This window comes from Rhinocladiella mackenziei, assembly GCF_000835555.1.
Source record: "Rhinocladiella mackenziei CBS 650.93 unplaced genomic scaffold supercont1.1, whole genome shotgun sequence".
Classification (NCBI taxonomy): domain Eukaryota; kingdom Fungi; phylum Ascomycota; class Eurotiomycetes; order Chaetothyriales; family Herpotrichiellaceae; genus Rhinocladiella; species Rhinocladiella mackenziei.
In genome coordinates, this window is record NW_013550604.1 from 4861500 (window position 1) to 4887943 (window position 26444).

At 49.7% G+C, this 26444-nt stretch overlaps 12 protein-coding genes across 12 annotated transcripts; 4 read left to right on the top strand and 8 right to left on the bottom strand.

Moving 5' to 3' along the window:
• Positions 1 to 468: 468 nt before the first annotated feature.
• Z518_01728 (uncharacterized protein) lies at positions 469 to 1576 on the top strand (the record flags this gene model as incomplete). The annotated part of the gene is made up of 2 exons (XM_013422326.1): positions 469 to 1483; positions 1551 to 1576. 2 exons carry the CDS (start codon positions 469 to 471, stop codon positions 1574 to 1576), a joined length of 1041 nt encoding a protein of 346 aa, XP_013277780.1.
• A 229-nt stretch (positions 1577 to 1805) lies between these two features.
• On the bottom strand, positions 1806 to 2711 carry Z518_01729 (uncharacterized protein; the record flags this gene model as incomplete). The annotated part of the gene is made up of 1 exon (XM_013422327.1): positions 1806 to 2711. The coding sequence occupies one exon, from the start codon at positions 2709 to 2711 to the stop codon at positions 1806 to 1808; it is 906 nt and encodes a 301-aa protein (XP_013277781.1).
• A 630-nt stretch (positions 2712 to 3341) lies between these two features.
• Positions 3342 to 5767, bottom strand: Z518_01730 (5-methyltetrahydropteroyltriglutamate-homocysteine S-methyltransferase; the record flags this gene model as incomplete). The annotated part of the gene is made up of 3 exons (XM_013422328.1): positions 3342 to 5315; positions 5363 to 5702; positions 5757 to 5767. The coding sequence occupies 3 exons, from the start codon at positions 5765 to 5767 to the stop codon at positions 3342 to 3344; spliced, it is 2325 nt and encodes a 774-aa protein (XP_013277782.1).
• Positions 5768 to 11360: 5593 nt separating this feature from the next.
• Z518_01731 (uncharacterized protein) lies at positions 11361 to 12152 on the bottom strand (the record flags this gene model as incomplete). Its single annotated transcript, XM_013422329.1, has 1 exon — positions 11361 to 12152. One exon carries the CDS (start codon positions 12150 to 12152, stop codon positions 11361 to 11363), a length of 792 nt encoding a protein of 263 aa, XP_013277783.1.
• A 1125-nt stretch (positions 12153 to 13277) lies between these two features.
• On the top strand, positions 13278 to 14181 carry Z518_01732 (uncharacterized protein; the record flags this gene model as incomplete). Its single annotated transcript, XM_013422330.1, has 2 exons — positions 13278 to 13751; positions 13870 to 14181. 2 exons carry the CDS (start codon positions 13278 to 13280, stop codon positions 14179 to 14181), a joined length of 786 nt encoding a protein of 261 aa, XP_013277784.1.
• Positions 14182 to 14474: 293 nt separating this feature from the next.
• Positions 14475 to 15582, bottom strand: Z518_01733 (acetolactate synthase, small subunit; the record flags this gene model as incomplete). Its single annotated transcript, XM_013422331.1, has 2 exons — positions 14475 to 14652; positions 14708 to 15582. 2 exons carry the CDS (start codon positions 15580 to 15582, stop codon positions 14475 to 14477), a joined length of 1053 nt encoding a protein of 350 aa, XP_013277785.1.
• Positions 15583 to 17809: 2227 nt separating this feature from the next.
• On the bottom strand, positions 17810 to 18574 carry Z518_01734 (uncharacterized protein; the record flags this gene model as incomplete). The annotated part of the gene is made up of 1 exon (XM_013422332.1): positions 17810 to 18574. One exon carries the CDS (start codon positions 18572 to 18574, stop codon positions 17810 to 17812), a length of 765 nt encoding a protein of 254 aa, XP_013277786.1.
• A 232-nt stretch (positions 18575 to 18806) lies between these two features.
• Z518_01735 (uncharacterized protein) lies at positions 18807 to 20480 on the top strand (the record flags this gene model as incomplete). The annotated part of the gene is made up of 4 exons (XM_013422333.1): positions 18807 to 18842; positions 19437 to 19701; positions 19764 to 20105; positions 20215 to 20480. The coding sequence occupies 4 exons, from the start codon at positions 18807 to 18809 to the stop codon at positions 20478 to 20480; spliced, it is 909 nt and encodes a 302-aa protein (XP_013277787.1).
• Positions 20481 to 21257: 777 nt separating this feature from the next.
• On the bottom strand, positions 21258 to 21959 carry Z518_01736 (uncharacterized protein; the record flags this gene model as incomplete). The annotated part of the gene is made up of 1 exon (XM_013422334.1): positions 21258 to 21959. One exon carries the CDS (start codon positions 21957 to 21959, stop codon positions 21258 to 21260), a length of 702 nt encoding a protein of 233 aa, XP_013277788.1.
• Positions 21960 to 23102: 1143 nt separating this feature from the next.
• Positions 23103 to 24327, bottom strand: Z518_01737 (uncharacterized protein; the record flags this gene model as incomplete). The annotated part of the gene is made up of 2 exons (XM_013422335.1): positions 23103 to 24200; positions 24256 to 24327. 2 exons carry the CDS (start codon positions 24325 to 24327, stop codon positions 23103 to 23105), a joined length of 1170 nt encoding a protein of 389 aa, XP_013277789.1.
• Positions 24328 to 24688: 361 nt separating this feature from the next.
• Z518_01738 (uncharacterized protein) lies at positions 24689 to 25174 on the bottom strand (the record flags this gene model as incomplete). Its single annotated transcript, XM_013422336.1, has 1 exon — positions 24689 to 25174. One exon carries the CDS (start codon positions 25172 to 25174, stop codon positions 24689 to 24691), a length of 486 nt encoding a protein of 161 aa, XP_013277790.1.
• Positions 25175 to 25755: 581 nt separating this feature from the next.
• Positions 25756 to 26332, top strand: Z518_01739 (eukaryotic translation initiation factor 1A, Y-chromosomal; the record flags this gene model as incomplete). Its single annotated transcript, XM_013422337.1, has 2 exons — positions 25756 to 25776; positions 25904 to 26332. 2 exons carry the CDS (start codon positions 25756 to 25758, stop codon positions 26330 to 26332), a joined length of 450 nt encoding a protein of 149 aa, XP_013277791.1.
• Between the last annotated feature and the right edge of the window lie 112 nt (positions 26333 to 26444).

A 26444-nucleotide genomic window follows, 5' to 3' on the forward strand; every position in this document is an offset into this window, starting at 1 on the left:
GTTCGTGACAACTCCTCTTTGTTATGGCAGGAGACTGTACTTGTATACACCATACAAGAGATCTGTCACACATAATTGAGTTGAAGAGAACAGTACCCTCTCTGTAGCCACTGGCCGCTGATTTTCTCATTCTCGCACATCTCCGCATTTTTGGCTCTGCTGTACCAAACAGTCCAGATAAATAGATAGCCCTTTCTTCTCTGAGACTTGTCGTGTGCTGAGTGCAGGGAACAATAGCCTTGGTGTATTTCTTTTGGGTGGTCATTTTGAATTGAGTCTCGTTCAGCATGTCAGATTCAATGGGGAGCAAGATGCGCGTGAAGCAGGTATGGCTGCGTATCTCGATCCTCTTTCGACAATGAGTCGGATAAACTCTTGATCCAGCTTTGCCTCTAACTCGTGTCTGAGCAGATTTATACATATCCCATAAAGTCCCTTCGAGGCATCTCTCCACCCAGCCTCTCTGCCATGTACACTGGCTTCCCACACGACCGACGGTTCATGATATTCAACGTCGGCCAGGGCAAGAACATGCACGTCGCATACTTCCCCGAGATGTGCCTGTTCACCACGGCTTTTGACGGAGATGACGGTTCCTGGCCGAACAAGGTAATAGTCACATACGCCAAAGACCACGCGTTCGACAAGCCTGAGCAAAAGGTATCTGCGGAAACATTAGAGGTGCCCCTCGCTCCAGACACGAATGGGCTCGAAGAGGTCGAGGTCACCATGCACTCGAGTCCGTGTCTCGGATTTGACATGGGCGAGAAATATGACCAGTGGTTCAGTGACAGGTTCGGGTATCAAGTGAAATTGCTGTACATAGGGAACAATAAGAGGAAAGTGCTGGGAAATATGCCCCCGAATGTGGCGGGAAGACAGAGGGATGGATTGGTCGAAGCGAATGGTAATGCAAACAACGGGAGCTCGTGGCTAAGTAATATCACATCCACGGCCAGTTCGCTTGTCGGCGCCGTGGTTGGCTCCGGGTCTGGAGAGAAGGCGTATGAGGGAATCGACGACGGGATATCCTTTGCCGACGTCGCGCCCTACCTGGTCATAAGTACTAAGAGCTGGGAAAACGCTCAGAGGAGACTACCCGATGGCGAAGTCATGGACATTTCGAAGTTCCGACCCAATATTATCATCGAGGGTGCCGAGGAGGAGTTTGAAGAAGACTTTTGGGCCGAGTTGAAGATTGGAAACGACGACAACCCTGCCAAGTTCATCCTCACCCAGAACTGCACCCGGTGCAATAGTCTCAATGTCGACTATAATACCGGCAAAGTCGGCGAGGGCGAGGCGGGGAAGATCCTGAAGAAACTGCAAAGTGATAGGCGCGTGGATCCGGGTGCGAAATGGAGTCCAGTATTTGGAAGGTATGGGTTTCTGGCGAAAGTCTCGGAGGGGAAGGAGGCAGCGGAAATCAAAGTCGGCGACGATGTCAAGATTGTAAGAAGAAATGCTGAAAGAACACGGTTTGGTAAGTCTCAATACCTGTGAACTCCCGACTCACCTTGAGGAGGATAGTACTGATGTTTGTGTAACAGAATGGCCAAATCTCAGCACAAATTGATGGACCAGGTGTAGATAAGGGGAGCACCTTGATCTTGATCTTGACTGATACTCTTTCATTTCGTTTGGCGTTCTATTGCCCGCCTGTCCATCTAGGCCCCCAGAAATTGCATACATAAAGTCTCGTTTGCTCTGGAAATGTTCGTTCGCCTTTTGCGCCTGTGTCATATGCTGAATGCAATGTTTCATTCCACGTGACCTATGCGGACCCTGCGATCCACGCCAGTCATTCATTTCGTCTTTGGTGGGAACATTCCTCGAACACTCACTTGTCCACTCCCTCCTATGCGCCCGTTGAGACTCTTAGGCACATACTTTGACTCTGGCTGTCGGGTCATCTTGTCAATGCTGTCGAGAACCCATTGTACAGTGACGTATTTGATGCCCTTCCCACCGACCAGGGCGACTTCTTTCTGGATCTTGCTCGAGGCGAGTCCTCCTCCGCAGGTGTCTCCGAGGATAACATGGGTGACGGTTCTGCGACCTAGTGCGACTGAGGAAGTTCCACCATGTTGAGTGAAGAGTTGTTTCAATTTGTGGTCCGATATCACGGGTGCCGTTGAGCCGTTGACGTAAATGTTCAAGTTCCGGAAGATTTGTGGGGGTTGGAAGGATGACTCGACAGCATCTTTATGACCTTCTATATCTTCCGAAGCCGAGTTCGTCAAAGGCTTGCCCCCATCACCTCGTTTTGGCAATTCATGGCTTTTTCTCGGTCGTTTGGCTTTGTCTTCCGATTCCTTCAGGCTGTCTATCGATCTTTTCCGACTCCCATTCATGATTTGTCTGATATCTTGCCATCCTTTCTCTCGTAATCCTGGAGTGCCTTTCTCCCCATCTCGGTTATCTTTCCTTCCACCTTGGCCATAATTCTCACTCCCAGCACCTACCAAATCGGAGAGATATCGCTCCCCGCCACGTCCGCTTGGGTGTCGAAATTGATGAGACAGTTTGTAATCCCGCAACTTTTTCCATGATGTGCTTCCCGTCAGCCTATTTTCAGCGCGCTGATGGCCTGTGGAAGATGAGTTGAACGGGTCAAAGAACACGCGAGTCGGTTGTGGCGACGGGGGACCGGAAAGCGATGAGGTGGTATTTTCTATGGCCTTGAAGAGATCCACTTGTGTCGTATCCATTTAGCGCAAAACAGGTTTTGCCAAAGAAAGAGACAAAAACGATCTCTCATATGTTGGCTAGGTGATGAAACTTATGTCGGTGGGCCACAGACACGAGCATGTCAAATTCACCCCCTCTTCCACGCCAATTAACGCGCGATCACGTGATTGGGCCGTAGAGGGAGCCCCACGAGAAGGGTATTTCAGAAATTTCAAATCGAAGACAAATATGTGTAGAGGCATTGGTGGCATGAAAGAGAGCCTGGTAGGCCGGAGATGAATTCTGCCTGTGGTTTACGAATACGGCAATTCACATAAAATTCGGTCAAAGCCAGCGAAGAGTCCTGGTGGCTGTGGAAGACCACCATCTTCATACTCAAACAGGTCCCACATAAAATACTGTTGAAATCGACACTCGTCACGACGTCATAAACTCTGCTCATCATCAAGTTGTCCCCATCTGGTTCAGAGCCAGCCAAAAACGCCGATGTTAAGATCGACTTTTGCCAGCCCCTGTTCTATCGTGGTATCATGTTGAAAACACTTTTCGTTCGTTAACTCATTCATTGACGCCGTGGTTCAGATCAGGTTGATTGATCGAGCCGTTTGAACCCCCCCCCCCACCACAATGCTAAACAGGGAATATTGCTATTACTTCACGTACTGGGCACGGAAGCTCTTTGCTGCGTGGACCATGTTGGTCAATGAAGCCTTGGTCTCCTTCCATTGTCTGGTTTTGAGACCGCAATCGGGATCAATCCACAACTGTTCTGGCTTCAAGTATTGCAACATCTCGGCAATTCGGTCGTGAATTTCCTTCTCAGAAGGAACACGGGGAGAATGAATATCATAAACGCCAGGTCCAATGTGACGTGGATAAGCTTCATCGACAAACACTTTGAGAAGCTTAGCGTCAGACTTGCTGTTCTCGATGGAAAGGACATCAGCATCAAGAGCGGCGATGGCGTAGAAGAAGTCCTGGAATTCGGAGTAGCAGAAGTGGCTGTGGATCTGAGTGCCATCCTCAACACCCGCTGTTGAAAGGCGGAATGAGTCCACAGCCCATTTCAAGTAGTCGGTTCGTTCCTTGCCAGCACGCAAGGGAAGACCTTCACGCAGAGCGGGTTCGTCAACCTGAATGACAAAGACACCGGCCTTCTCAAGGTCAATAACTTCATCACGGAGAGCCAAAGCCAATTGTTGTGCTTGGACAGATTGATGAACATCGTCTCGAGGGAAAGACCACCTCAAGCACGTGATTGGACCAGTGAGCATGCCTTTCATTGGTTTCTGAGAGATGGAGGCAGCATACTTGGACTCCTTGACTGTCATGGGGCAAGGTCGAGATATATCACCCACGACGATAGGTGGTCGGACACATCGAGAGCCATATGACTGAACCCAACCATTGGTGGTGAAAGCGTAACCCTTGAGTCGTTCTCCAAAGTATTGAACCATGTCGTTTCGCTCGGGTTCGCCATGGACATAAACATCAAGATCTAACTCGTCTTGTATCTTCACAACATCTTGAATCTCTTTCTCGATGAATTTCTCGTACTCTTCGGCGCTAATCTCGCCCTTGGTGAACTTGTTTCGTTGGATACGGATTTCCTTCGTCTGAGGGAAAGATCCGATAGTGGTCGTAGGGAACATCGGCAGCTTCAGGCGCTGCTGTTGCTGAGCGATTCGAATAGGGAAAGGTGACTTGCGGTTGTACATATCTGGAGTGACCTTGCTCTGTCGTTCCTTGACCGCTTGGTCGTTTGTCAAGGTCGAAGAGGCACGAGATTGCATTGACTTGGCATTGGCTTCCAGAGCATCTCGAACGGATGCTGGGCCCTCGGTGACTGCCTTTGCGATGACTGCAAGTTCTTGAGCCTTCTCGCAGGCAAAACTGAACCAATCAGCAATTTCAGGATCCAACTTCTTTTCGCTGGCAAGGGTATGAGGGGTGTGCAGAAGAGAGCTGGAGCTGGCGACGATGACTCGGTCCTTGCCAAGTTTCTGGATGGCGGTCTCCACAATCTCAATTGCTCTCTTCATGTTGGTCTTCCAGATGTTCCGGCCGTCAACAACACCGACAGATAGAACCTGTTGAGGGCCCAATGCGGCGGCGACGGTCTCGAATTGCTCTGGGTTTCGCACGAGATCGACGTGAATGGCGTACAGGTTCTTCGAGGAGTCAAGGACATCGATGTTGTGAACGATATCACCAAAGTAAGTAGCCAGGACAATCTTAATGGCACTGCTTCCAGGTCCACCCAGTTTCTCGTAGGCTGGTTTGAAGGCCTCCTTGACATGTTTGGGCAGATCGAAAACTAAGACGGGCTCATCAATCTGAACAGTCTCTGCACCAGCCTCCTTCAATTGCTTGAGCAAATCTTCATAGAGCGGGAGAAGTTTATCGAGGGCAGAGATTGGATCAATGGATTGGCCACGGTCAGCCTTTCCGAGATACAAGAACGAGACGGGTCCGAGAATGACAGGTCGTGTAATGATACCGGCCTCTTTGGCTTCGAGGAATTCAGCAACAGGCTTAGGATCGGCAGAGAGCTTGAAGGTTTGGTTATCTTGGAGGGTGGGCTTGACGTAGTGATAGTTTGAATCGAACCATTTGACCATTTCCTGCTTATGTTAGAGAAGCCTTCCAATGTACAGACGGCAAAACTCACTAGAGAGGGTACATCGACCGCAGGAGAGCCGTCGGTTGCAGGCCTCTGGAGACCCCGACCCATTGCGAAGTATTCGTCAATGGGGGCCAGGTTGTACTTGGTATAACGCTCAGGAACAACACCGAAGAGTTGGATATGGTCCAAGACTTGATCGTAGAAGGCGAAGTCATTGCTTGGAATAATGTCGATGCCAGCATCTTTCTGAATCTTCCAGTGTTCCAATCGGAGTCGCTTTCCTTCCGCCAGCAATTCATCTTGCGAGATCTTGTTAGCCCAGTATGCTTCGGTGGCTTTCTTCAGATCACGATTGACCCCCATACGAGGGAAGCCGAGAATTGAGCTGCAAAAATGTTTAGCAAAGCCGACGGGGGGGGGAATTGGTGGGTTGACTCACGATGGAACCATTTTGACTAATTCACGGAAAGTATCGGGCCGTGACAGGAAGAAAATAAATGGTTCAACAGTTTTGTAAAGAGGTTGACTGAAGAAAAATGAGACAATAACAGTCTGATAGAGGAAGGAGAGAGACGAGACGGTGAGAGCGGTGAGAAATGGTAGAAAAATGGAGGGGCATGGAATGGGAAATTTTACAGCAGCAGCTTTGACGTGACTTTTTCCTAGTGTGACGTTAGTCAAGGCAACGTATAAGCTCCGGAAGATCGCTTCGCGTTTACTATTCAACCATTCACCGTTCACTCTCCGACCCTTAGTAGCGAAAGCCGCGAATATGCCTAGGCACGGAGTATCTGCCACTAAGCACCCTGTTCCTGCGCATCGACAACCCTTCTCATCACGTCATTATCGAAATCTTCGATACAGTCCGTCTTGAAATCGGCTTCCCCCTTTGTAAGTTTCTCCAACCTAATGCTAAGGACCGCTTTGGGGAACGCTTACCCAAAAAAGGTATAGTTAGATTTTCGCGTGTAGCCAATAATTGAGAGGCAGCATCTGTTACCTCCGATACAAACATTCGTAATAAATCTCGTAATGGTTTCTATAATGACGCGTGGGCTGTTCCCTTACGTATCCTGCGAAGGTAGTCTAAGAGCGGCACGAAACTCCTTGTTGGTCCGTCGATGCGATTCTTCCAATGACCAACGAAAGAGAGGTAAATTAGATTAATACGCAGCTTCGCACAACGTCTATGGATATTTTCCCACACTCTTGGATCGCAATACGGTCTCAAAACCATACAAAAACATGTTAGCAACCTTAAATAATCGTAGATTCCCAGATTCGTCTTATCTTGTCTTGCTGGAAAAGCTGGCAAGATACCAACACTGCCATTCCTTAATCGATGCTCAGAAGATTTGCTCAGTGCTACCACAACCGTGGCAACCGACTTAGCCCCAGCGGAGATACTTATTTCTTGCTCCGAGCTCCATCAATAGTGCGTGCTTGTCTCTCTTCGAGCAGAAGGCAATCCAAGAACTGGGAAACGACTTATAGGCGTGTTACACTCCCATCCTGCCGATCTGAGTCCTTGCTCCACCGCGCTGTGGTGTTTTGTCAGTACCTGGAGAAGCTAGGATGCTTGGGTTTGACAGGAGCGCGGTCTCGTTTCCGAAACAGCAGAGCCTCGCGAATGGCATAAGCCTCAAGGTCGGGCGGATGCGTCGAGATCCATCCGTAAAACAAAGCACCAGCAATCCACCAGAAGCCAAAGCGGCCCAACAGCCACGTGGAATCAGGGAAGCTTGGAACTAGGATTTAGGCGTGGTGACGGTCAATGCATAGGCGAAGTTTGACAACACCACCCAAATTAGCCGGTTGATCCCCACCCAAGTCAGGGGCGAGGGACAAAGCTGCAGCCGCACAAACAATGGGCGCAGTCTACTGCCGTTAAGATTCAACGACACATTGAGTAGGTCTTGTTCATTTTCGCTGGAACACGTCATTAACACATTCTCTCTTCTGACTCATGCAGACCTACGGATGCTGATGGGTCGCCGATCCTCAGGCTAAGTCACCAATCCTGAGCTCGCTGTCGCAGGCGCGTCTGAGGATTTGCCCCATCGGTCTTCACCCGATCACGATGACGAATGGCGCGTGGACGATCTCAGGATTGATAGCATCAGTACAGGGCCATGTAACAAGGACGACAGGCCCAAGATGTTCCGATGTTTCCATCCCCCTCAAGTCGATTTCTCCATTGGAACCTGGTTGAATGGCTGGATGATATAAGAGGAGTGATGAGATACTTGCGGCGGCTGTGCATGGTTCTGTGCTAAATATGATGGCGGATGTGTTGCTGCCTCGCTGTTTGACTCTGTGTGGTGTTAATGAAAGAAGGGGTGAAGAAGAGGACGAAATGCTGGAACCGATGTTGAGGACTCGACTGACAATCGGCCCTACAATGGTTACTTCACCCTAACCTAGATTACAAGAGATGGCTGTGCATACAGCACTGTCCAAAAGCACAATGGAGAGTTACTGTGCTCGAGGGAGAGCGTCGACAAAGATGTTCAGCTCAAAGGAAAGGGTTTGGGTGTACGGCTTCCCCTCCGCAGCCGAGACTCCGAGAATCTGACAACGTCGACTTCCTCGGGACAACTTGTCACCTCAATTCCCTCCCGGGTACCACTCGACACAATGGACGATTTTGCGGACGTTTTAGATTTCGACTGGCCATCTCAACTGTCGCAGCGTTCACGAGTCAGCGTCACAAGTTCGAGGACAAATGCCTCACCATCGCACCCAGCCCAATACCGAACGAAACTCTAGGAGCATTTAGCTCACACATTCGCAACAAAGTTGACTTTCATGGAAGAAGAGAACTGGGATCTGGACCAAACATACGATGAAAATCCTCCGTCTTGCATTCGCTACTTATTCCAGTGGGTGCGGCCGACAGGGAAGATTCTATGGCGTAAAATGCCCCGGCGATTCGAGTCGATTCGGTACGTATGCGGCTCAGTGCCTTGGGGTTCAAAGAAGACTTCAAAATTACCGAAGAGTTGGTGGAAGTCGTGGGTTAAAGTAATTGCATTGATGGACGGCTCAAATTGTTTGGAACTTGACTCCCCTGATTGTTATGCCCATGACCTTGCAAGTCATATATACATGAAAATGGCCATCGAAATGTTCTACTGTGCTGACCACAGAAGTTGGAGTGCGCAGGCAGTGTAATGTGACAGAAAGCTGAAGAAGGCACTCGAAAGTCAGGGCAAAGCAAAGGGCGTCGACAACATGTTTCTATAGTGTCTTCAATAACTGTCAGGGTCTTTGGGTTCTCCGACGATTTTCATTTTTCTTCGTTACACAGCAAAGCAATTACAAGACGTTAGGTCTATGACGTAAGCCGTTCGGTAGAATGTCGGCTTTCAAGGTTCTCAACAACAGGACGCGCGACACACATTATTCTCAAACCAAGACATGGCTGCCTAAAACTTGTATAGTATCTAGAGTTTCTGCCTCTTCCTTTCATTTCCACAACAGCCGATCGCGTCTGCCTGATTGTGTCGGCTTTCGGAACAGTGCCAATATCCAAGTCATGGAATTCCGCTTCATAAACAATAATGCGCCGCTGGATCGACGTTTGCAAAGGATTGTTCGCAATCATGCGATGAAGGGGAAGAATCTCGGGAGGATCATTCCAGCAAGAGGGCACAAGAGGCAGCACCGCGAGGACGGAATCCATCCCAACCGCTTGATGACCGAGCCGAAGCGCTCTGCAGAAGGTGAGAAGGGGCGGCCACTACTGCCGAAGGTCATACGCCCACGCCCCGGCCCCGATATCACCTTGTCCCTAAGCCCTTTCTCCGGAGCAGAGTTAGCTTACTTCGCTATCCCGGTACCTCTCACGCCCTCAGTCCGGTACTTGTTCTATGAGTGTAGGCGGCCTTTGTGTTCTTGTTCGAGTACTTAGGAATATTCACCAAGGAAACTGCTTCTAGTCCACCATAACGTCTCCAAGGAACTCTACCCGCGGGTCTTCTGCAGGCGGCCGAAGGAAAACGAGACAACTTGGTTCGAGCGCGTGATCGAGGATCCATGCGGTAAGAGAGCAGAGCCGTATTTTGCCCAAGGTTTCCGCCTCTATACTAACAGCCTAAAAGTTTTCCACTGCGCCATGGCTGTAACAAGAGCCCACATCTCTCACTTGCCATCTACGCCAACCTCAACGGCTCCACCAGTGAGAGCCGCATCCACCTGCAGGGTTTGAAGCGCATCCTCGGGCTGCGCCCCGAGGGCCTGGCGGCGCTATGCTCGAGTACTCCCGAGGTGGGCAATAAGATTCGCCGCTCTGACCTAGAGCTCGCGCTCTTGGCGGGAACACCGACTCTCTTCGGCTCCCAGCCATTGTCGACGCTGGGGCTTTCCTGTGCCGTCCCGCTGGACGACCGAAGGTCATGTGTTATTCTACCGCATCCGCTGGGCGAGACCAGTTCGGTAGTTCATTTCGCCATGGCGGACGTACTAGCTCTTTGCCACTATGCTGGCAAGGCGCAACTCATGATGTCTAATTTATATGTGTCTGTGTGCTCGTGTGTGTGTAGATGTATGCGTGTTTATAAGAGATGGTCTTGCCTTGAGGAAAGATGGATAGGTTGGGAATGTCGACTGAAAATCAACCTACACTGATATATCAAGATGACTTGCACTCCCCTTTTATAAACAGCAGGTGCGAAATTTGGACATCTATGAATTGTTCTCTGTCCTGAATGATGATCGTATTATCCATGACCGAGTATATCGTCCAATCAGGAGCTCCGTCCAATCAGAGATTTTTCTCCCAATCTGGTAAAAAGCGGCCTCGGCGGTTACGCCGGATGAACCAATCGCACCGCCCAGTCGCGGCGATCGCAGGGCCAACGGGACCCCCCATAACCCCGCAGGATTGGTCCCCTCCCGGACGATATCCTAAAGTGCTAAAAGTCTCACTTGCGCAATTTCTTCGGTGCAAGTCGCTGGTCAAGATGTTTCCACTTTTCTAAGTGGCCCTTTCCAGCAAGCTGGGCTTGATCTAGCATGGTATGATCGCCCGACTTCGTATGGACTTGACTACAACACCAGCACTGTGGGGATGTTAAGCTATACTCATCACCTCCCCGTCATAAGGGCCATGAGTGGCAGCAACCACTGTCGGCCACATCCACAAACGCTAGAAAACAGAATCCGGACTTTCAAAATGCGGGATCTATGTGCGGCAATTGGTCTTGCCCTTCAACCTCATCCCAAAGACCGTCTGTTTAATGGTTCTTTCGACGCTTGTCATGCAGAAAAGCAACTGGCTACATACTATACTGATCAGCACTTTTTTCCGAGGAGACGAGGTGAGAGACGCCGACATCAGAGAGCTTCAGCGGATGCAACCCATTGGTCATCCGCCAAAGGCAACTATCGTGGTGAATCGTCGGGTCTGCCCAGATTGCGAGGCTTTTCTCAGACTTGTACAAGATTGTTTCATCGCCGAGATTGATGTGCTATACAGGTAGATTGAGATGTGCAAAGTCAGTGGTATTCTGATCTAGGTTACTCGAGAGTATGGCCGCATGTACTAATTTACGATATTCCGCATCGGCTCTTTGCAGGATGGACCCCCCTTACTCAGTGAGAGGCCTCCTGCCAGGAGGGTCGTTGCGTACAGCCTATCGCGCTTCTTCCACTATTTTGCTACTGGTTGACAGCAGGACTCAAATGCGTGCCGCTTTCAGAAATACCTTGAATACGATGCGGGAACGGATCGCACACTATTACGAATTATTACAGAATTTATTACAATCGAACCTGTCGTAATTAGATTACGACGATGAAATTTGCCTACCTATGACTGGCTGCCGGAATTAATCAAGTCATGCCGTTTTAGGGAAAGGCGCCGAAGTGCCGTCCTTGGCATTAAGTTAGAGGAACTTGCATAGAGTCGAAAAAGGGAAGCCGGCTTCGAGACGGATTGTATCTGTTTCGAAGAAAAAGAGCTAGCCTGGACTTCAACGGCCGCCTTCAAGCATCAGGTTGAAACGACGAGGCATGGATTAGCCGTTATTTTCGCACAATCTCATAACAGGCCAGGAATAGCTCCTGCTCTGCCTCCCACAGCTCGTTTGCCAAACTTCTGTTCATACCACTGACGTCCTGATACCGCTCGCGGGAGCATTGTTGCGACCTCCACAATCACAAACCACAAGGCCGGGCTCTGATACCCCCAACCAAGACCCCAGGCTCCTCCGAGAATCCAATACCCTGTCCATTCGATCCATTCAAGAACATAATGGGGATACAAAATGTGCTTGAAAGCCCCTTCTGCTGGAGGAATCACATACACCTTGTCATAGGTTATCTGGGCTTTCCCTTCCGACTTCGCTTTCCGTTTGGCTGCTCCTCCTCGTAGATCAAATAGAGACGTCTCTGCTCGGATGTTTCCAGCCAGCCCTGCGAGGAATATACTAATTCCAATGACCGAACCAAAGGAAATGAGAGGGCGATCTTCCGTATCCATCGTCAATAAAGAGTAGACAAGCCAACAGGCGATATTGCTGGAATTCGTGAATTGAAATATGATCATAAGAGCCGAGATGATCGGGTGAATTGGCGACATGCTCGGGGCAAGGTACAAGGGGCTGACAATTGCACGGTTCACGTAGTGAAGGAGAAATAGGCACGCCAGTATCTCATTCTGAGCTGGAAGGCCGGTCCCGAGGAAGCCTGTAGAAGCATGAGGGGAAGGGTACATCTTTGATGGTAGTGTCAAGAGGATATAGATCAAGTTGATTGGGCCTGTCAATTCAGCAACAGACCATGCATACCGACCAGGCAGGTTGAAGCGAGACTTTGTAGATGTTTTGCCCATCGCCTGCAAGTCTTTGAAGGGCGACCATTGTATGATAGACACCTACGATTAGACCTTGTCAGCGCGAGGGTAGATTCCTCAGGGTCTTTGGAGGTGGGGGGGAACATGGCTGTATTGCTGACATCGACCAAGATGCCCTGATGGCATCGGTGCTTCTCAGGACGAAGCATCCTTGGCCAGAGAGATAAATGTATGTTATGGAATGCCTTTGGCGAATCACGATCCTTTTCACCTACAATTGGGAATAATCTGAAAAAGTTGAGGAGAAAGTTGGCGGCTCGTGGAGTTGGAGGGAAAAACTCCGCAATTGAAGGAAGGTTTGGGATAAAAGAAGGCATTTTCCCAAAGTGAATATTGACTCAGATCAACAACTATCACGCTGGAGAAGTCGTTCCACTAAAGACCGTGGCATAAAACGGGGACAAGGGCTGATGTGTCGCTGCTTTTGTAGCCTAACAAAAAAGATCAACTTCGCCAGGCCACTGGTGTAGGAGCTGAGGAGAGCCAAGGGGGTTGTTGGCCCTCTATGCGCGAGGGGTTGGCCGTCACGTGTAGCCACGTGAGAGTATCACGTGTCATGTTACTACACTGGGCAAGTCTTTCCCGCCAGTTCCGGATCTGATTGGCGGCCTTCCACTCCACTGTCAAGTCGAGTTTCTTCCGCAGTCTTATCCAAAACCCGCCCCCAAAGCTTCTTCATTTCTGTGGTAGTGTAATACCAGTCGCTAGTCCTAGATTAATCAATCGTTCTACCAATGGGAGACGCATATCTCTCGCAACTTGGCAAATACCTTGCCCTTGCAGTCTTTACCAACGGCACTCTCTGAAGCACTAGCCTGTCAAACAACAACCTCATTGAAAACAGCGGCGCAAGGCTAATCTGTATGACCCTTCGCAAGCGCTCAATCTCTTCTTTACGAATACGAGCTGGCTGTCTCATGATACACAACACCCTTCCAATTCAAAGCCCGGGCCAGGTGAAGCCTGTGCTGCCAAGCCGTTAACGTGTATTCCGAAGGCTCTTACCATCTGGCGCTGCGGACAATGGCAGCCCCCTTCTGGTGGAAGTCTTTTATTGTCAATTGCAGCAACACTTGAATGTCGGTCGAAATTCTTTTCCAAGCCATGTCTGCAAGATTTCAACAGCCATTACTGGCCTTTCTGGCTATCATACACGTCGCGACAGCAGCCACAGTCACTTTGACCGAGTCACCTGCCTACGCATCGCAACGAAGCTGTGCTATATATTGCTGGTACGCCGGCTTCTCTGTCGACGGAGGACCTGATCAACTTGCTTCCGAACTCGACTGCCCCGTCGATCCGATCGAAAACGACTGTTTCTGCAGACCTGATCTGCAAGCGTCTGCCGACTCCTACCTCAAAAGCTGTGTGAGCGGCGTGTGCGACGGAAACACTGTCGATGTCAATAGCGCAGTGAGCATATATGACAGCTATTGCACCTCTGCTGGCTATCTCCGAGCTGAGGAAACAGCTCCCGCTCAAACCTCTTCAGGTACGCAGCAACCTCCTGCCACGGTGACGGTGACCGCCCTGCGCACCGTGACCGTCTCCTCGGGCCAACAGTCGTTACGGTCGCCTGTAGGACAGGCCTTAGCAGGCTTGCTCGCTGTGCTGCTGGGACAACCTCGTTGACGGTGTCTGTGCTGAGCCAGGTTCCCTCTCTACCGGGGCTTTTCAAACATCATCTCCATACCAGACCTCGTTGACAACGGGAACGCCTACATCGCCCACTTCAGACGACACATTATCTTCAAGCTCCAACAGTGCGGACAGCCAGAATGACAGTGGACTTGAAACTGGGGAGCTCGTCGGTATCATCGTTGGCATCCTCGGTTTCATTGCCACCTCTATCGGGGTTTGGTTCTCATATCGAATGCTCAAGAACAAGAGAGCCGGGCAAGGAAATGGTGCGTTCATGGTTCCACCACATCCGCACCCGATACAACCTGTCACTCACACGGCCAAATATCCCGTCATGGCCCAGGACAATTACTTTGGCTATAGGTAGCGTAGAGAGCCTCAGATTAGTTTATGTATTATTGTCATGATATGTTATGATTTTGGAAATGAACTTCTCTGAACCGCTCAAGATTCCTCCGTGGAACTGAATGGGCGAGAAGAATGACGGACAGGCACAAGCGAATAATCCACTGTGCGATCACCGCGACCGAAGAATCGCATTGAGATGTTACAGTTTACATTACCAACTGTACAATATCAAAAAGCCTACCTACCCCCCAATCAAGGACGCCCTTTTTTCAATGCGCCGGACGCAATTCACATGAGTGTTACACGGGCCACTTAACCGGGAGGGAGTGTACTCGCATCAACCACATCGTCGGCATCCCGTTGTAGATCCTCATCAGGTCCGTACAGAGGGGACCGAGGCAGCGCCATCAGACCCGTTCTGGTCGATTCGAGGATTCCAAATGGTGCAATCAGTTTCATGAACGAATCAATCCTGCTTGGCTTCGCAGAGCTGCACTGAATTAGAATATAGTGATGAGCTAGAGGGGTGGGGTTCGAGAACTCACACTTCCACAATGCAGTTATTCGTGCTGATATCGAGAACTTTTCCTCCAAACTGGTGCGTCAGATGAGTGATGGCTTCCAGATGCTCGTGCTTGTGACGCAATGCCTGACTAGCTGCCAAACGGCTGGGATGGTAACTAGCGCCTTGACCGATGATTTCTTTCGCTCGTTGAAGAATGCTCGATTCTTCGGCCTGGTTCTTTTCCAATTCTTGAAGTCTTCTCTCTGCATTTTCCTCCGCGCTTTCAGCGCCAGCGCTCGATTCCGTTTCAGGGCTCGTCATCTCACGATGGTGTTCCATCAGTTCTTCGTATACCTCCGGGCCCAAGATTGAGATCTTAGCCAGGAGTAATTCGCGCTGAACGAGGGCAGCAGAGGTATAATCAAGCACGGCCCAAACGGGCACCAAGTCTTCCAGCTGTCTTCGAGCTTGTTCGACCACGCCGTCCTGGCCTTGCAAGACGATGGTCATTCGACTCAGATCCTCCACTTCGGTATTGCATACTACCAGAGAATCGATATTAAAGCCTCTAGCAGCAAGGATACCGGACACTCGAGACAAGACACCCGGCTCATTCTGCACCAAGCAGTTCAGGATATGTTTCTTCGGAGGCGCCTGAGAAGCTACCGGGGTTTCGTAGAGAATGGAAGACACAGCTGCGGCGGCACCATACTGGGGTGAGGCGTCCGAGACCGGAAGGGGAAGTGGTGATCTTCGATGGAGAGCCTTGTAAGCCAACGCTGAGGTCGAGGTTGTGCTCTTGGACCGCGTAGAGGCAGGGATGAGGGAATCGAGGAACAAAGTTTCCGTCCGCGCTCGTAGAGCTCGGATGGAGGCTTTAGAAGCCAGAGATAGGAGACTGCGCCTGCCTGCCATGATGGCGGCAACTGAGAGAGCGCTGGATCGACGAGCGAGAGCTATCTCATCAACTATATGATCTTCTCACAAATGCATGATGACTCACAATTTTGTTGAAGGCGAGCAGCAAGCATTAAAAAGGTAGTGGAGATTTAGGGCTGGGAATTTCTGCCACTACAATTGAGTCCAAGCGATGTCGGGGCTGCAGCTGCCAAGCAAAACTCCGGGGGAAAAATGGTGTCGCCGCTTTATGCTCTACTTGGGTTTTCCCCATCCGGGATCCGCTGACCTACCCTACATCCCATTACTCAAATATATCCTGATGCCACTGGCTCCCTCTATAACCGATCTTGTCTTCCCTTCAGCTTCTCCATGGCCTCTGTCACCGCCCTTTATGTCATAGGGATTCCTCAACCACCGCCTTGATATCATGCTTGACCACCAATGTCAACATAGCTTTGGCCGATTAGGGATGAGCACTGCCTGATCCAACAAAGCCATAGTCATAGGTCACCAATGGCCGCGCTGGCACCGGAATTAAATCGAAGCTAATAGTGAGTGGAAAGATCTTGCAAAAGGGCGCCAATATCGGCAGGTACCTTTTCAGCCTTACCAGTGCCTCTGCGGACGGGACTGTGTTCCCCACTCACAATGAGGCATCTGGTAGCACTGAAGTTGTGATGAGCAGGCGATCAACTGGTTCAATGTCTCCGAATTTGGTGACTCCTTTGGTGGCACAGAACTCTAACGCCCCATGTTAGAATGCCTCGTCTTTCCTCGACTCTGTGCCCGAAAACGCGACCGTCCCCATTCCCATTTTAGGTACAAATTGAAAGGCGAGATAACCAAGTTCGCTGGTTCCTAGGATCTCGATACGGTCGGCCGGTTTTGAAGCCACGTTCACATAGCAAACCCCAAACCGGTGTTTCAGACCGCAATCAGTATAAGATACCAGACAACAAGGCATGGATTAGCACACCAAGGAGTCTCGTCAGCAGCTTGACGTCGAGACAGACCTGGCTTCGATTAACGAGATCTGTGTGACTTCCTGGCGCTACCACACATCAATGGACCTGCATATTCTGGAGCAATGGCGTGAGGTATCTTGAACCGAGCAGAAACATCCCTGGAAATACTGGTTCCAAACCAACCCCCATCCCAGTTTGCGGTCCCGAACTGTTGAGAATTGGCATATTTGAAGTGTTGCGTCGGTCAGAGTGTTAGAACCTGGCGGTTTCTGCATATATCGCAAGACACAATATGATAGCAAGGTGCCGGGACCAAACTTGAGTGACAACAAGATGATGCTTCTAGGCTGCTTGTCGTCTTTGGGCACGGGATCGGCCACCAACCTATCAACTGGTTTCTCCAAAGTAAGATACCGTATCTACGGTGACATCAAAAAATCCGTACGTTCGGCCCCAAAAATGGGTATTTATTTACAATGCATATCCAGATGTCTGGATCACACCAAGCCATGACCGAAACCGTAGACAACAAGTCCAATTACAACGATCCACGCGGAAGAAACTCGCCAATTACTGGACCCCGAACGAGGGCGTTCGCCGCAGCAACCAGTATTTCGCACCAAATCGTGTTTATGTCATACCCACACTGAACTGAATTAGGTAGTTATCGAACCCCAATTCTGTGGATGGCGTACAGAAGATACGTGTTCAACTGGCCACTGAAGTCGGTGCAACCTTTTGTCACAACCAGATTAGTCTTCCAACCGACTAAAGACGTGCCTCCCATAAACTTCTCTATGAAATAGCATGAGAAGTTATACGTCGGCATGCGAGATTGAGTTATCAGAATCGATTGATTGAATAAGTGCTACATATAGCAATTTCCGGTCTCGAATCATGCTATCCCCAGCACTGCAGCCCTGATGTGGAGTGATTTCGAGTTTGTTCCATCGACATATGGCCTCACCTAAGTCTCATGCCGCCAATCAAACCGGGATAGCATGTTTAGACAACGATGTCCCCATTAATGGACACTGAGACTGCCCCGTCGTCTAAAGTCACATCAAGAAAAGGCCATGTCGTTTCCTCGAACGGACGGGACGCCCTCCGCAACACCGAGCCGTACATTTATCAGGTTCACTGAACAAGATTTGCAAGATTTGCACCTAGTTTTTCGACGTACTCAGGGGCGAGAGCAAATTTCCAATACAGAACAGGAAACCCCCTCTGCTCTTTGGATGAAAGGGGCTTTTGCAAATCACCCGCTTCGAGGGAGATCATTTTCCGTCTTGGAGGACTTTCAGCTCCTGCAGAGGAGGAATGTCCTCCAACATGCCCGGTTGCAATTTCTCCCACAATACACCACAGGTGGGTTTTCGCACAGCTCCTTGTGCTGCGATTTCTTCGATCTTAGAAGGCGTGATGATATAGTCACAGACAGTATCGAAATCTTCGGCATGTAATTCATGGTCGAGAAGCTGAGAGTCATGAACAACAGCTATGCAAGGAACAGAAAACTTCACGACGTGGACGCTTGTCAGTAAAGCCCATTCAAGGTCGAAGAATCCATGGCCTTTTCCGAAACGGATGCCAGAATAATTGATGGCTCCAGTGCCAGTCACCATCAAGTCGACTTCGAGACCAAGACTCTGCATCTCAGCAAGCGTGACATGTTTGCCCAGACCAGGTCTTTCCATTGCATCCAACAAACTTGCCAGCTGTCTGTGTTCTCGGGTCTTGATGGTGGTGGGATCCAGGAGCCAAAATCCTCGACGAATACCATACGTTGTGACCAGGACCTTCTTATCATCACAAAGAGCTCGAAAGCGAAGGCGTTCCAAGCAATTGTCTGGCGTGATGAAGACCACTCGTGCATTTACATAACAGGGCAATGAAGCCAATCGTTCTGTGGCAATATCCGAGCCCTGGAAGTCGGCGATGAAGTTTGAAAAATCATAGTGAAACCGGGAATCAGGATTGGCGACCTCGCGCAGCCGGGGCCATACCAGATGTCGAATTGTGTCCTTGTGTTCTGTGGCCATAGGGGAGTTCAATTTCATCGGCTGCTTCACCGTTCAATATCTGGATGGAAAATGAATCCTAGTATCCAAGCCAAAAAAATTCCGACTTGAAAAATGAAGTCCAGGTAGCGAACTTTATCCCCCTCATGCGGGGATAGGGATTGGGGGACAGATCCACCAGCTCGCTGCGGGTTGTACTGACAAATTCGTTGATGGATTATTGAAGAAATCAGATCTGAAGCTACCTGCCACCATGTCTTCGAGCATAGGAGTTCTCGCTCGAGATGAGGTAACTTGTCAAGCTGCACACGACAACTCCACTTACAGTACCCTCCCTTTGAGGAAGCATCATACTGCTCAGGAGACTCTACTGCTGGCACTATTTCCCCGTCTCCTCACTTGATTATCCAGAGTCTCCAAGCTTGGGCGTTGATTAACATCCATTCAGCACTATGCACGATCGCTTTACTCCAAGAGCGCAATTGTATTTCCTCGGTTTCTTCCGAGATGGCCACATTCCACGCCAGGTGACGAAGATCAGCACAGGATTTGTGGGTTATGTGATAAATACCCTCGAGAGATCGGAATTCTATAATACAGAGAACCTCCCAAAACATCGTGAAAGACTCTCGAGACTGGTTATCAAGTCAAGTTAGCTTCCTCTGCCAAAGGTGAATACTTTAATCAAGCGGAGAGGCCGAGCCACTACAGGCCGATGCAATTCATATATGTGGTGCATCCTCTATGATGTACGGGGTGGGTTCAATCCTTCAGAATAATTGAGGCATGGGCATGATCCCTGTCAAAGATTCCATATTAGCATGCCTCTGTTTTACGCGGTTATCTTCTTGTCTCTCAACCAGTCTCTCTAACTTGTCCCTAGTATGACGCCGATGTTCTTGATGGAGTTTTGCTACACAAACCCTTTCTCGATGCCGTCGGCAACCCCACGGAAGAGTGGGTAATACCTTGGATACCGAGTTCCTACAGTCTGTCTGTGTTCATTACCTGTCTGATTGTGGGGACTTTTGCATTCCAAATCGGTCGATGTGATACTCTTATCTTGGGCAATGTCGCTGCTGATATCGAGATTGGAGATCGAGAGCCGGCTAATACCTTCAATGCCATTGCCATCATATTGATCGCTGGTGTGCCTCTGGCCTATCGGATTGATCATGGCTTCACCAAAATCGTACACCCAATTCTCCAGGCGAGTGCCAATTACATTTCAATGCATCTTCGCCATCATCGCTGGAGGGTGCATGTTCCTCCTTCCAGACACTCCTCGATATTATTGCGAAGAACCGTCATGCCAAGGGCGATGCCGTTCTTGAGCGACTGAACGACGCTCCTATCGACTCTGAAAAGGTCCAAGCCACCAAAAGAGAAATTCTGCTAGCCATCGAGGCAGAAGATGAAGCAAAGTCCAGTCTTCATTGGAGAATGTTTCTCACTTCTAGCATCATTGACCGCACCCCCATGAAGATTATTCGAAGCTTTTGGCTACCCATGATAAGAGAATGGATTGGATCCGGCCCGATAGCTTATTTCAGTACGTCAAACGTTATTCCGATCCCGAATTAGGCGTGCACTCCGAACAAAACTAACTTTCCTTATCAACAGGCTCCAGCAGAGTTAGGCGTCCGCTCATCGCTTGTCAGCTTACTTTTTCGACATTGGATGCGTTCCTCTCTACGTCGCCATTGAACGAATCGGCCGCCGGCTGACCCTCATGTACGGCGCCATAGTCATAAACGTCTTGGTCCTGATCTTCACCGCGCTCCAAGCCATGCCTCATATGACATCTATCCAATGGGCAGGCATTAGAATCATCTTCGTCTTCCTGTTCGTTTTCGGATATGCCCGGCAAAAGCTGCGTCTGGCCCTACCGCTCGGAAATCGCGCTCTTGGAGCATCGACATACTGATGATGCTTTCACCGGCTTTGGCGAATGGCTGATGACTTCTTTCATCACCGTCTTTGCCCACCCTATCGGTCTTGCGAATGTAGGTTGGAAATTCTGGCTCTGGGTCTTAAGTGGCAACCTGGTGGAAAACTACGTTTGTTTTCTTCCTCTGTCCCCAGACGGGCGGAAAGGTTTTGGAATAAGTTGACTTCTTGTTTTCTTCTAGTCCGTTTGTCTCTGAGATGAAGAAGGCCGAAGATGCCGAGGAAGCTTGGACTGAGGCTGATAAGAGGGTAGTTCAGATCAAGGAATGAAAAAGGAAGTCGGTCACCTGGGGGTTAAACTGTCAGATTCGGGTGCAGACAGATAAATTACAAATGAGAAATAGGAAAGCGTATTTGGATCCAAATCAGGATCTTCATCGTTGGTGTCTGTTGTATAGAGGATAGATATAGTTAGGTATGTACGTAATAAGTCTGGCCTCCGTCAAGAACAGCTTCTGGGCAACATTTCAAGCGTATTCGCACCCAAAATTGCAGCAAAACAATCATGATCCGTGGTATCCATTTCCAAAACCAAACCCAAAACTTTTGTATCCGGAAAGAAAGGGGAAGAAAAAAAAAAAAAAAAAAGATAAAAGATGATGCATGCCTCAAATATATATTACCTGGATATCTCACTCGCTATGCAATGCTATGCCAATGCCATGCCAATGCCATGCCAATGCCATGCCCATGCTGTGCAAAATAAAATGCAATCGGACCTGCCCCATTTTCCAGTTTTGTCAAGTTCGATTCTTTACCATACAACAATCTTGACACCATCCTTACCGGCAGGCCAAGAAACCTCGACGCTATCACCTTGAGGGACGATTTCACCGCCATAGATGTGTCCGACAATGGTAGAGCAAGGGAAGTAACCATTGGCGGTGGCACCAGGGCCAGAGCCGGCTTCCCAGGTCTCGCGACCACCGGCGACAATGTTGATGGATCCCAGTTCCTGGTTTCGCAAGTTATCTGAGGGCCAGGACTCGCTGTCGGCAGTGGCGGGAGCAAGGGAGGTGAAGACTTGCGCCTTCTTAGAGCCGGATACCCAGGAACTGGAGTCTTTCAGGTCGAACACCAGTTGGCACATGTTGGAACTGAACTGGGAGTCGAGGGTGAAAGTGACGAGGGTGGAGATGTCGGCACCGCCGTTGCTGGAGGAGCGGGACACGAGACCTCGCTTGGTATGGAAGTCGACAGCACCAGTCTTGGAGTCGTATTGCGAAGTGTAGTCGGGGAAGACAGTGGCAATGGGTTGAATGTATGGGGCGAGAGGACCACGGTAAGAGGAGCTAGAGCTGGAGCTGGTAGCGGTGCTTGCTGTCATGGTTGTGTTGGCGACGGCAGTGGTGAAAGAGCCAGTCGATTGGCTGCGAGTTCTGAGAGGGACGGCCTCACAGACGAGAGCGGTACCGAGGAGACCGCAGAGGACGGCAGCAAAGATGTTGGATTGCATGAATGACTTGCCCATTTTGTTTGGAGCGAATACGAAAAGCGATTGATCGGGTTAGATTAAGATACAATATTGGCCTGACCGGAATGAGTTGCTGACGAAGCAGAATTTGAATAGTTAGTTGATTAGATTTAGTAAATGAATGTGGCAAGGAAATAAACCAAAGAGAGACAAAAGGAGATGAGGAAAATAAGGGAAAGTCTGCTCTGCGCGTTGATGTGTGATCAGTTGGTTGTATGGAGAGAGGAAATATGAGGGAGGCGGTATTAAGAAGATCTTATAGACGCATGAGCACGGAAACGCCATGCCACATTCCATGTGAACGTCTTGATGGGGAAATAGTTCCGACAGACGGCTGAGAGCGCTGTAAAACAAAATGGGTTGTCTGAGCCAAAAAAGAGGTCAAGTTTTTGCGCAAAAAGCTGTCTGCCGTTGGCGGAGCTTTGGTCGCCTTAAGGAAGCCCTTCGTATTATTTTTGGTCCTGAAGATGCTTGGCCTGCATTTGCGCAGCCCCTCGCGTAGCAATGCGGGAGTCGGGACTGGTCCAAGCTACGGCAGGGGATTCCAAAGAAGATGCTGACAGCAGAAGATAAGCTGTTTGCCATCAACCCAGGATTTCTCATGGCTTGCTGAGACTGTCGCATGCTTGTTGGTGCGATCTGTTCGGCCTCCGTAGAACTGGATCATGGTGAAGAGTAACTCAAAAACTTTGCTAAGCGAGTCTCGAGGTTCAATTCCGCACACACGAAAGGGAGATCGAGGTTCAGATCTGCAAAATGCTCGAGTATTGGAACACACGGTGGATTGGTCGATGTTTACAGTTGACAGAAACCGATCTTGGGAAAGGACTCTCCCATTTCGTGCCTGAGCTTGAAATAGCATCTGGATTGTCAGCGTCGCTGTCCGGAGGCTGAGACGCTATTGGACCCCCGGGGCAGAAGCAGAGCATGTGTTGTGGCCTGCCATGAACTCTCGACTGATCATATGACATGCGGATTTCGTCTAAGCGGCCAACTTGCCATCCTAGGCGGCGGTCTGTAAGATGAATAACCCGCGATAGCGTCCCGCGATGCTCAAGTCATACAGCATTCTTCCCTAGAACATTCGATTCGGGGTATTTGATCGTCCCCGGTCCATCATCGCCTTCATAATGCGACATCATCCATTTCCGCAGACTCACCATCCTCAATTTTGGGTTGATTATTAGTTTTGACAGGCAACTCTTCTTCCTCGTCCTCAGATGACTCGGTCTTTCCTTTGGGTTCTGCTGTTGGTCTTTCTGCCTCTTTAGCTTCTTCCTCACTCTCCTCGTCATCCTCATCAGCCGGCGTTGGCGGCAATTCTTTGTGCATTTCTGTCTGAAGTGGAGGAGTTGGAAGCACCTCAGGCCCTGGTTCCCCGCTGACTGTGCTGTCCCGGTCTGGGCTCTTGGGTGTAGGTTCTTTTGGTCTGGACGGAACATTGGCTTGTTGAGGAACGGGGGCTGCAGGCGCGCTCGAGGAAGGACGACTTCCCACGAGAGACGGGTTTGATCCGACCTGTCTCTGTCTTGGGTCCGCATCTAGGTAATAACCCCGAACTCCGATAATTTTGCCTTCTCTTTCACACCCTTCTACCCACTCTGGTCTTACCACTGGGATATTCATTTCGTTTGCTTTTTCCCAATCACGCCCTCGACCCTCCGTACAAACAAAATGAGTCGTGTCAATTCTGACGGCGTCAACAATTTTGGCGCCAATGCGTTGCACGGCCTCTTCGAGAGACTCTCTCAATTGTGGAGGGAGGATTCCCGGAGTCACCGTTATGCCGGTGAGGTTGTTCATAGCGTGTGTTTTCACGTTGAGCACGTTGCTTGTATATGTGCCTCCACTTGTCCTCAGCACCAGATAGAACGAATACTCGGTGTCAACTGCCAGTCCACTGATCTTTGTGCTCAGCATGTCCATTGGTCGTGGAATGTTTCCTGCTTTGCTTCCATTTCTGTACAGGGCAAGGGAACGTAAGGTCGTTGTCGCCAATTGGATGGGATCCCATTCCAGAACGAGCGATGTTTGTGTGGCGTTTCTTAAGCGTAGGACAGGTGTAGCCGGTGTGTTAATGCCATAGGTATTGAGGATTTGACTTTGCAGAGCAGCGAAAGCGGCTTGCGATTTTTGTTCTGCTTCAAAATTCTGAGACACGGTGATGTCGACGATGGATCCAGATGTGATAGAGGATGGTAGGAGAATAGAAGGGAACTCGATCTAGGAGCTTGTCAGCACAACCAGCTGAGAGGTTGGATTGGGAGTCTCGGTGTACAAGTCTTTTGTCCTGGGTTAGGAGGACCGCGACACCAGCGTCGACCTTGCCAACGGTCAGAGAAACCAACATCTTTGTGGTTCGTGGATAATCGATCACCCGTAAGAAAGAGAACGTCGGAGTAGTGAGCGACAAGAAGATCAGAAAAGAAGACACGAGTCTGGGATGAGATGCTATATCTCCGCACATGCGTTCGACTTGAATGGGACCGTGTATATTTCACCGGTGCGACTTTGCAGAAAGGGAACGGTCACGTGGTTTTTGTTTTTCGGCCAACCAAGACCATTTGCACACCCGGCAAGTTATCCAATGGATATGATGAATTTGATAGATATCAATCTTCAGGCTTGACATCAAAAACTCTGTGAACAATAAACGAGATTTCGGCTGGCAGAGCTGAAGACAAACATTCCATCTGATATTGTACAGGATATCATTTCACAGTCTCGTATAACGTCTTTTGCGCTCCCCAAAATTCGTGAAGTTCGCGATCCTGCTCGTCGCTGTTTCTCATGTTTAGTCTGAATGGACGTGGTTGGAGAAATTTGTCCAGTTTCCTCCGCTCTTTTTCTAAATCCCGTTGAGTCTGCGGCAAATTCAATCTCTGCATGTGCTGGCGAAGGGCTTTGACAATCGTATTAGATCCTCCAACTAGATCGTTATAGGGAAGATGTAGACCGGAGTCTGCAAAAATGAGGATCTCCAAAGTCCCCTTCAAACCAGGTTTGTAGTTCTTGCCGTCCTTGGGTCCTTCCTGGCTCCTCCCATTCGCATGAAATCCATTGCTCCTCAACGCGTCTGCAAAAGCATTCGCCCATCTCCGTTTCAGACGATTCCGCATTACTGACTTGGTCACCTTCTTGGAGCTCACTGCGGAGATGCAGGCCCATTTGAGGGTATCCGGACGAATCCTAGACATTTTGTCCAGCACTGCATCTCGTTTTGGATTAAAGCGATCCGTTAGCATTCGGGTGTCAAAGTTGTTTGGAACATGAAAAGGCGAGAATCGTGCTTTGACTCCGTGGACACGAGGCATTCGAAGGAAATGGAGGGTGGGTATATATGACATGTCGCTAGGGTTCGGTGAGCGGATGCATCGCTACGTGCAAGAGAGAGGTTGTGAGCGATCGAGGTGGGTAACGACCAGAATTGGATTCAAAATGCGTAATTAAAAGTGAATATCGGTACAGGAAGCATGTACAGAAGAAACCGTCCTGGTGGTTGAATTGCGAAGTAGGGGTTGATCAAGGTGCAGGTAGTACCGTCTCGAGTAATTCGATGGTTGCCACATAAAAGCGAGCACTTAAAGTTTCGACTCATTGCTCGGAATTTTGCCCCACCACCACAAAACGCCAACTGCTCAACTTCGATTTCGTCTTTGCATACAACATTCACACATTCATACACTGTTCTCCAACTACACCTGTTTACAAGTTCTCGAATCTATCATACAAATCATCTCAATCAGAGCATCTTCTGCACCACTGAGCAACACTTAAGATGCCCAAGAACAAGGGAAAGGTGGGTTGAAGGCGACTGGCACACCGTACTCAGCCCAGTCCGGGCATCCTGTGCTCTATCTCGCCACGAAATACACACACATACCAAAAAAAAAAAAAAAAAAAGCTAACGACTTTGTTCTCGACAGGGAGGCAAGAACCGTCGTCGAGGAAAGAACGAAAACGACAACGAAAAGCGCGAGCTGACCTTCAAGGAAGAAGGACAAGAATATGCACAAGTTTTGAAGATGCTGGGCAACGGCCGCCTCGAAGCCCTCTGCTTTGATGGTGAGAAGCGTCTCGCGCACATCCGAGGCAAGCTGCGCAAGAAGGTCTGGATCAACCAAGGCGACATCATCCTGCTCTCGCTACGCGACTATCAGGACGAGAAAGGCGATGTCATTCTGAAATACTCGGCCGACGAGGCGAGATCACTCAAGGCTTACGGCGAACTTCCCGAGAGTGCAAAGATCAACGAAACAGACACGTACGGTCACGAAGGCGTGGATGACAATGTCGAATTCGACGAAGACAGGGACAGTGACTCGGACAAGGAGGTCGACATTGATGATATCTAAGAACATGTGTGCTCGTGGATGGGTGCCTGGAGATCCGCGTTTCGATGGTGATGATCAACTCCGAGCTGCATTGCTGGTATTCACATAAACGACTATGATGGGAGTTTGGGAA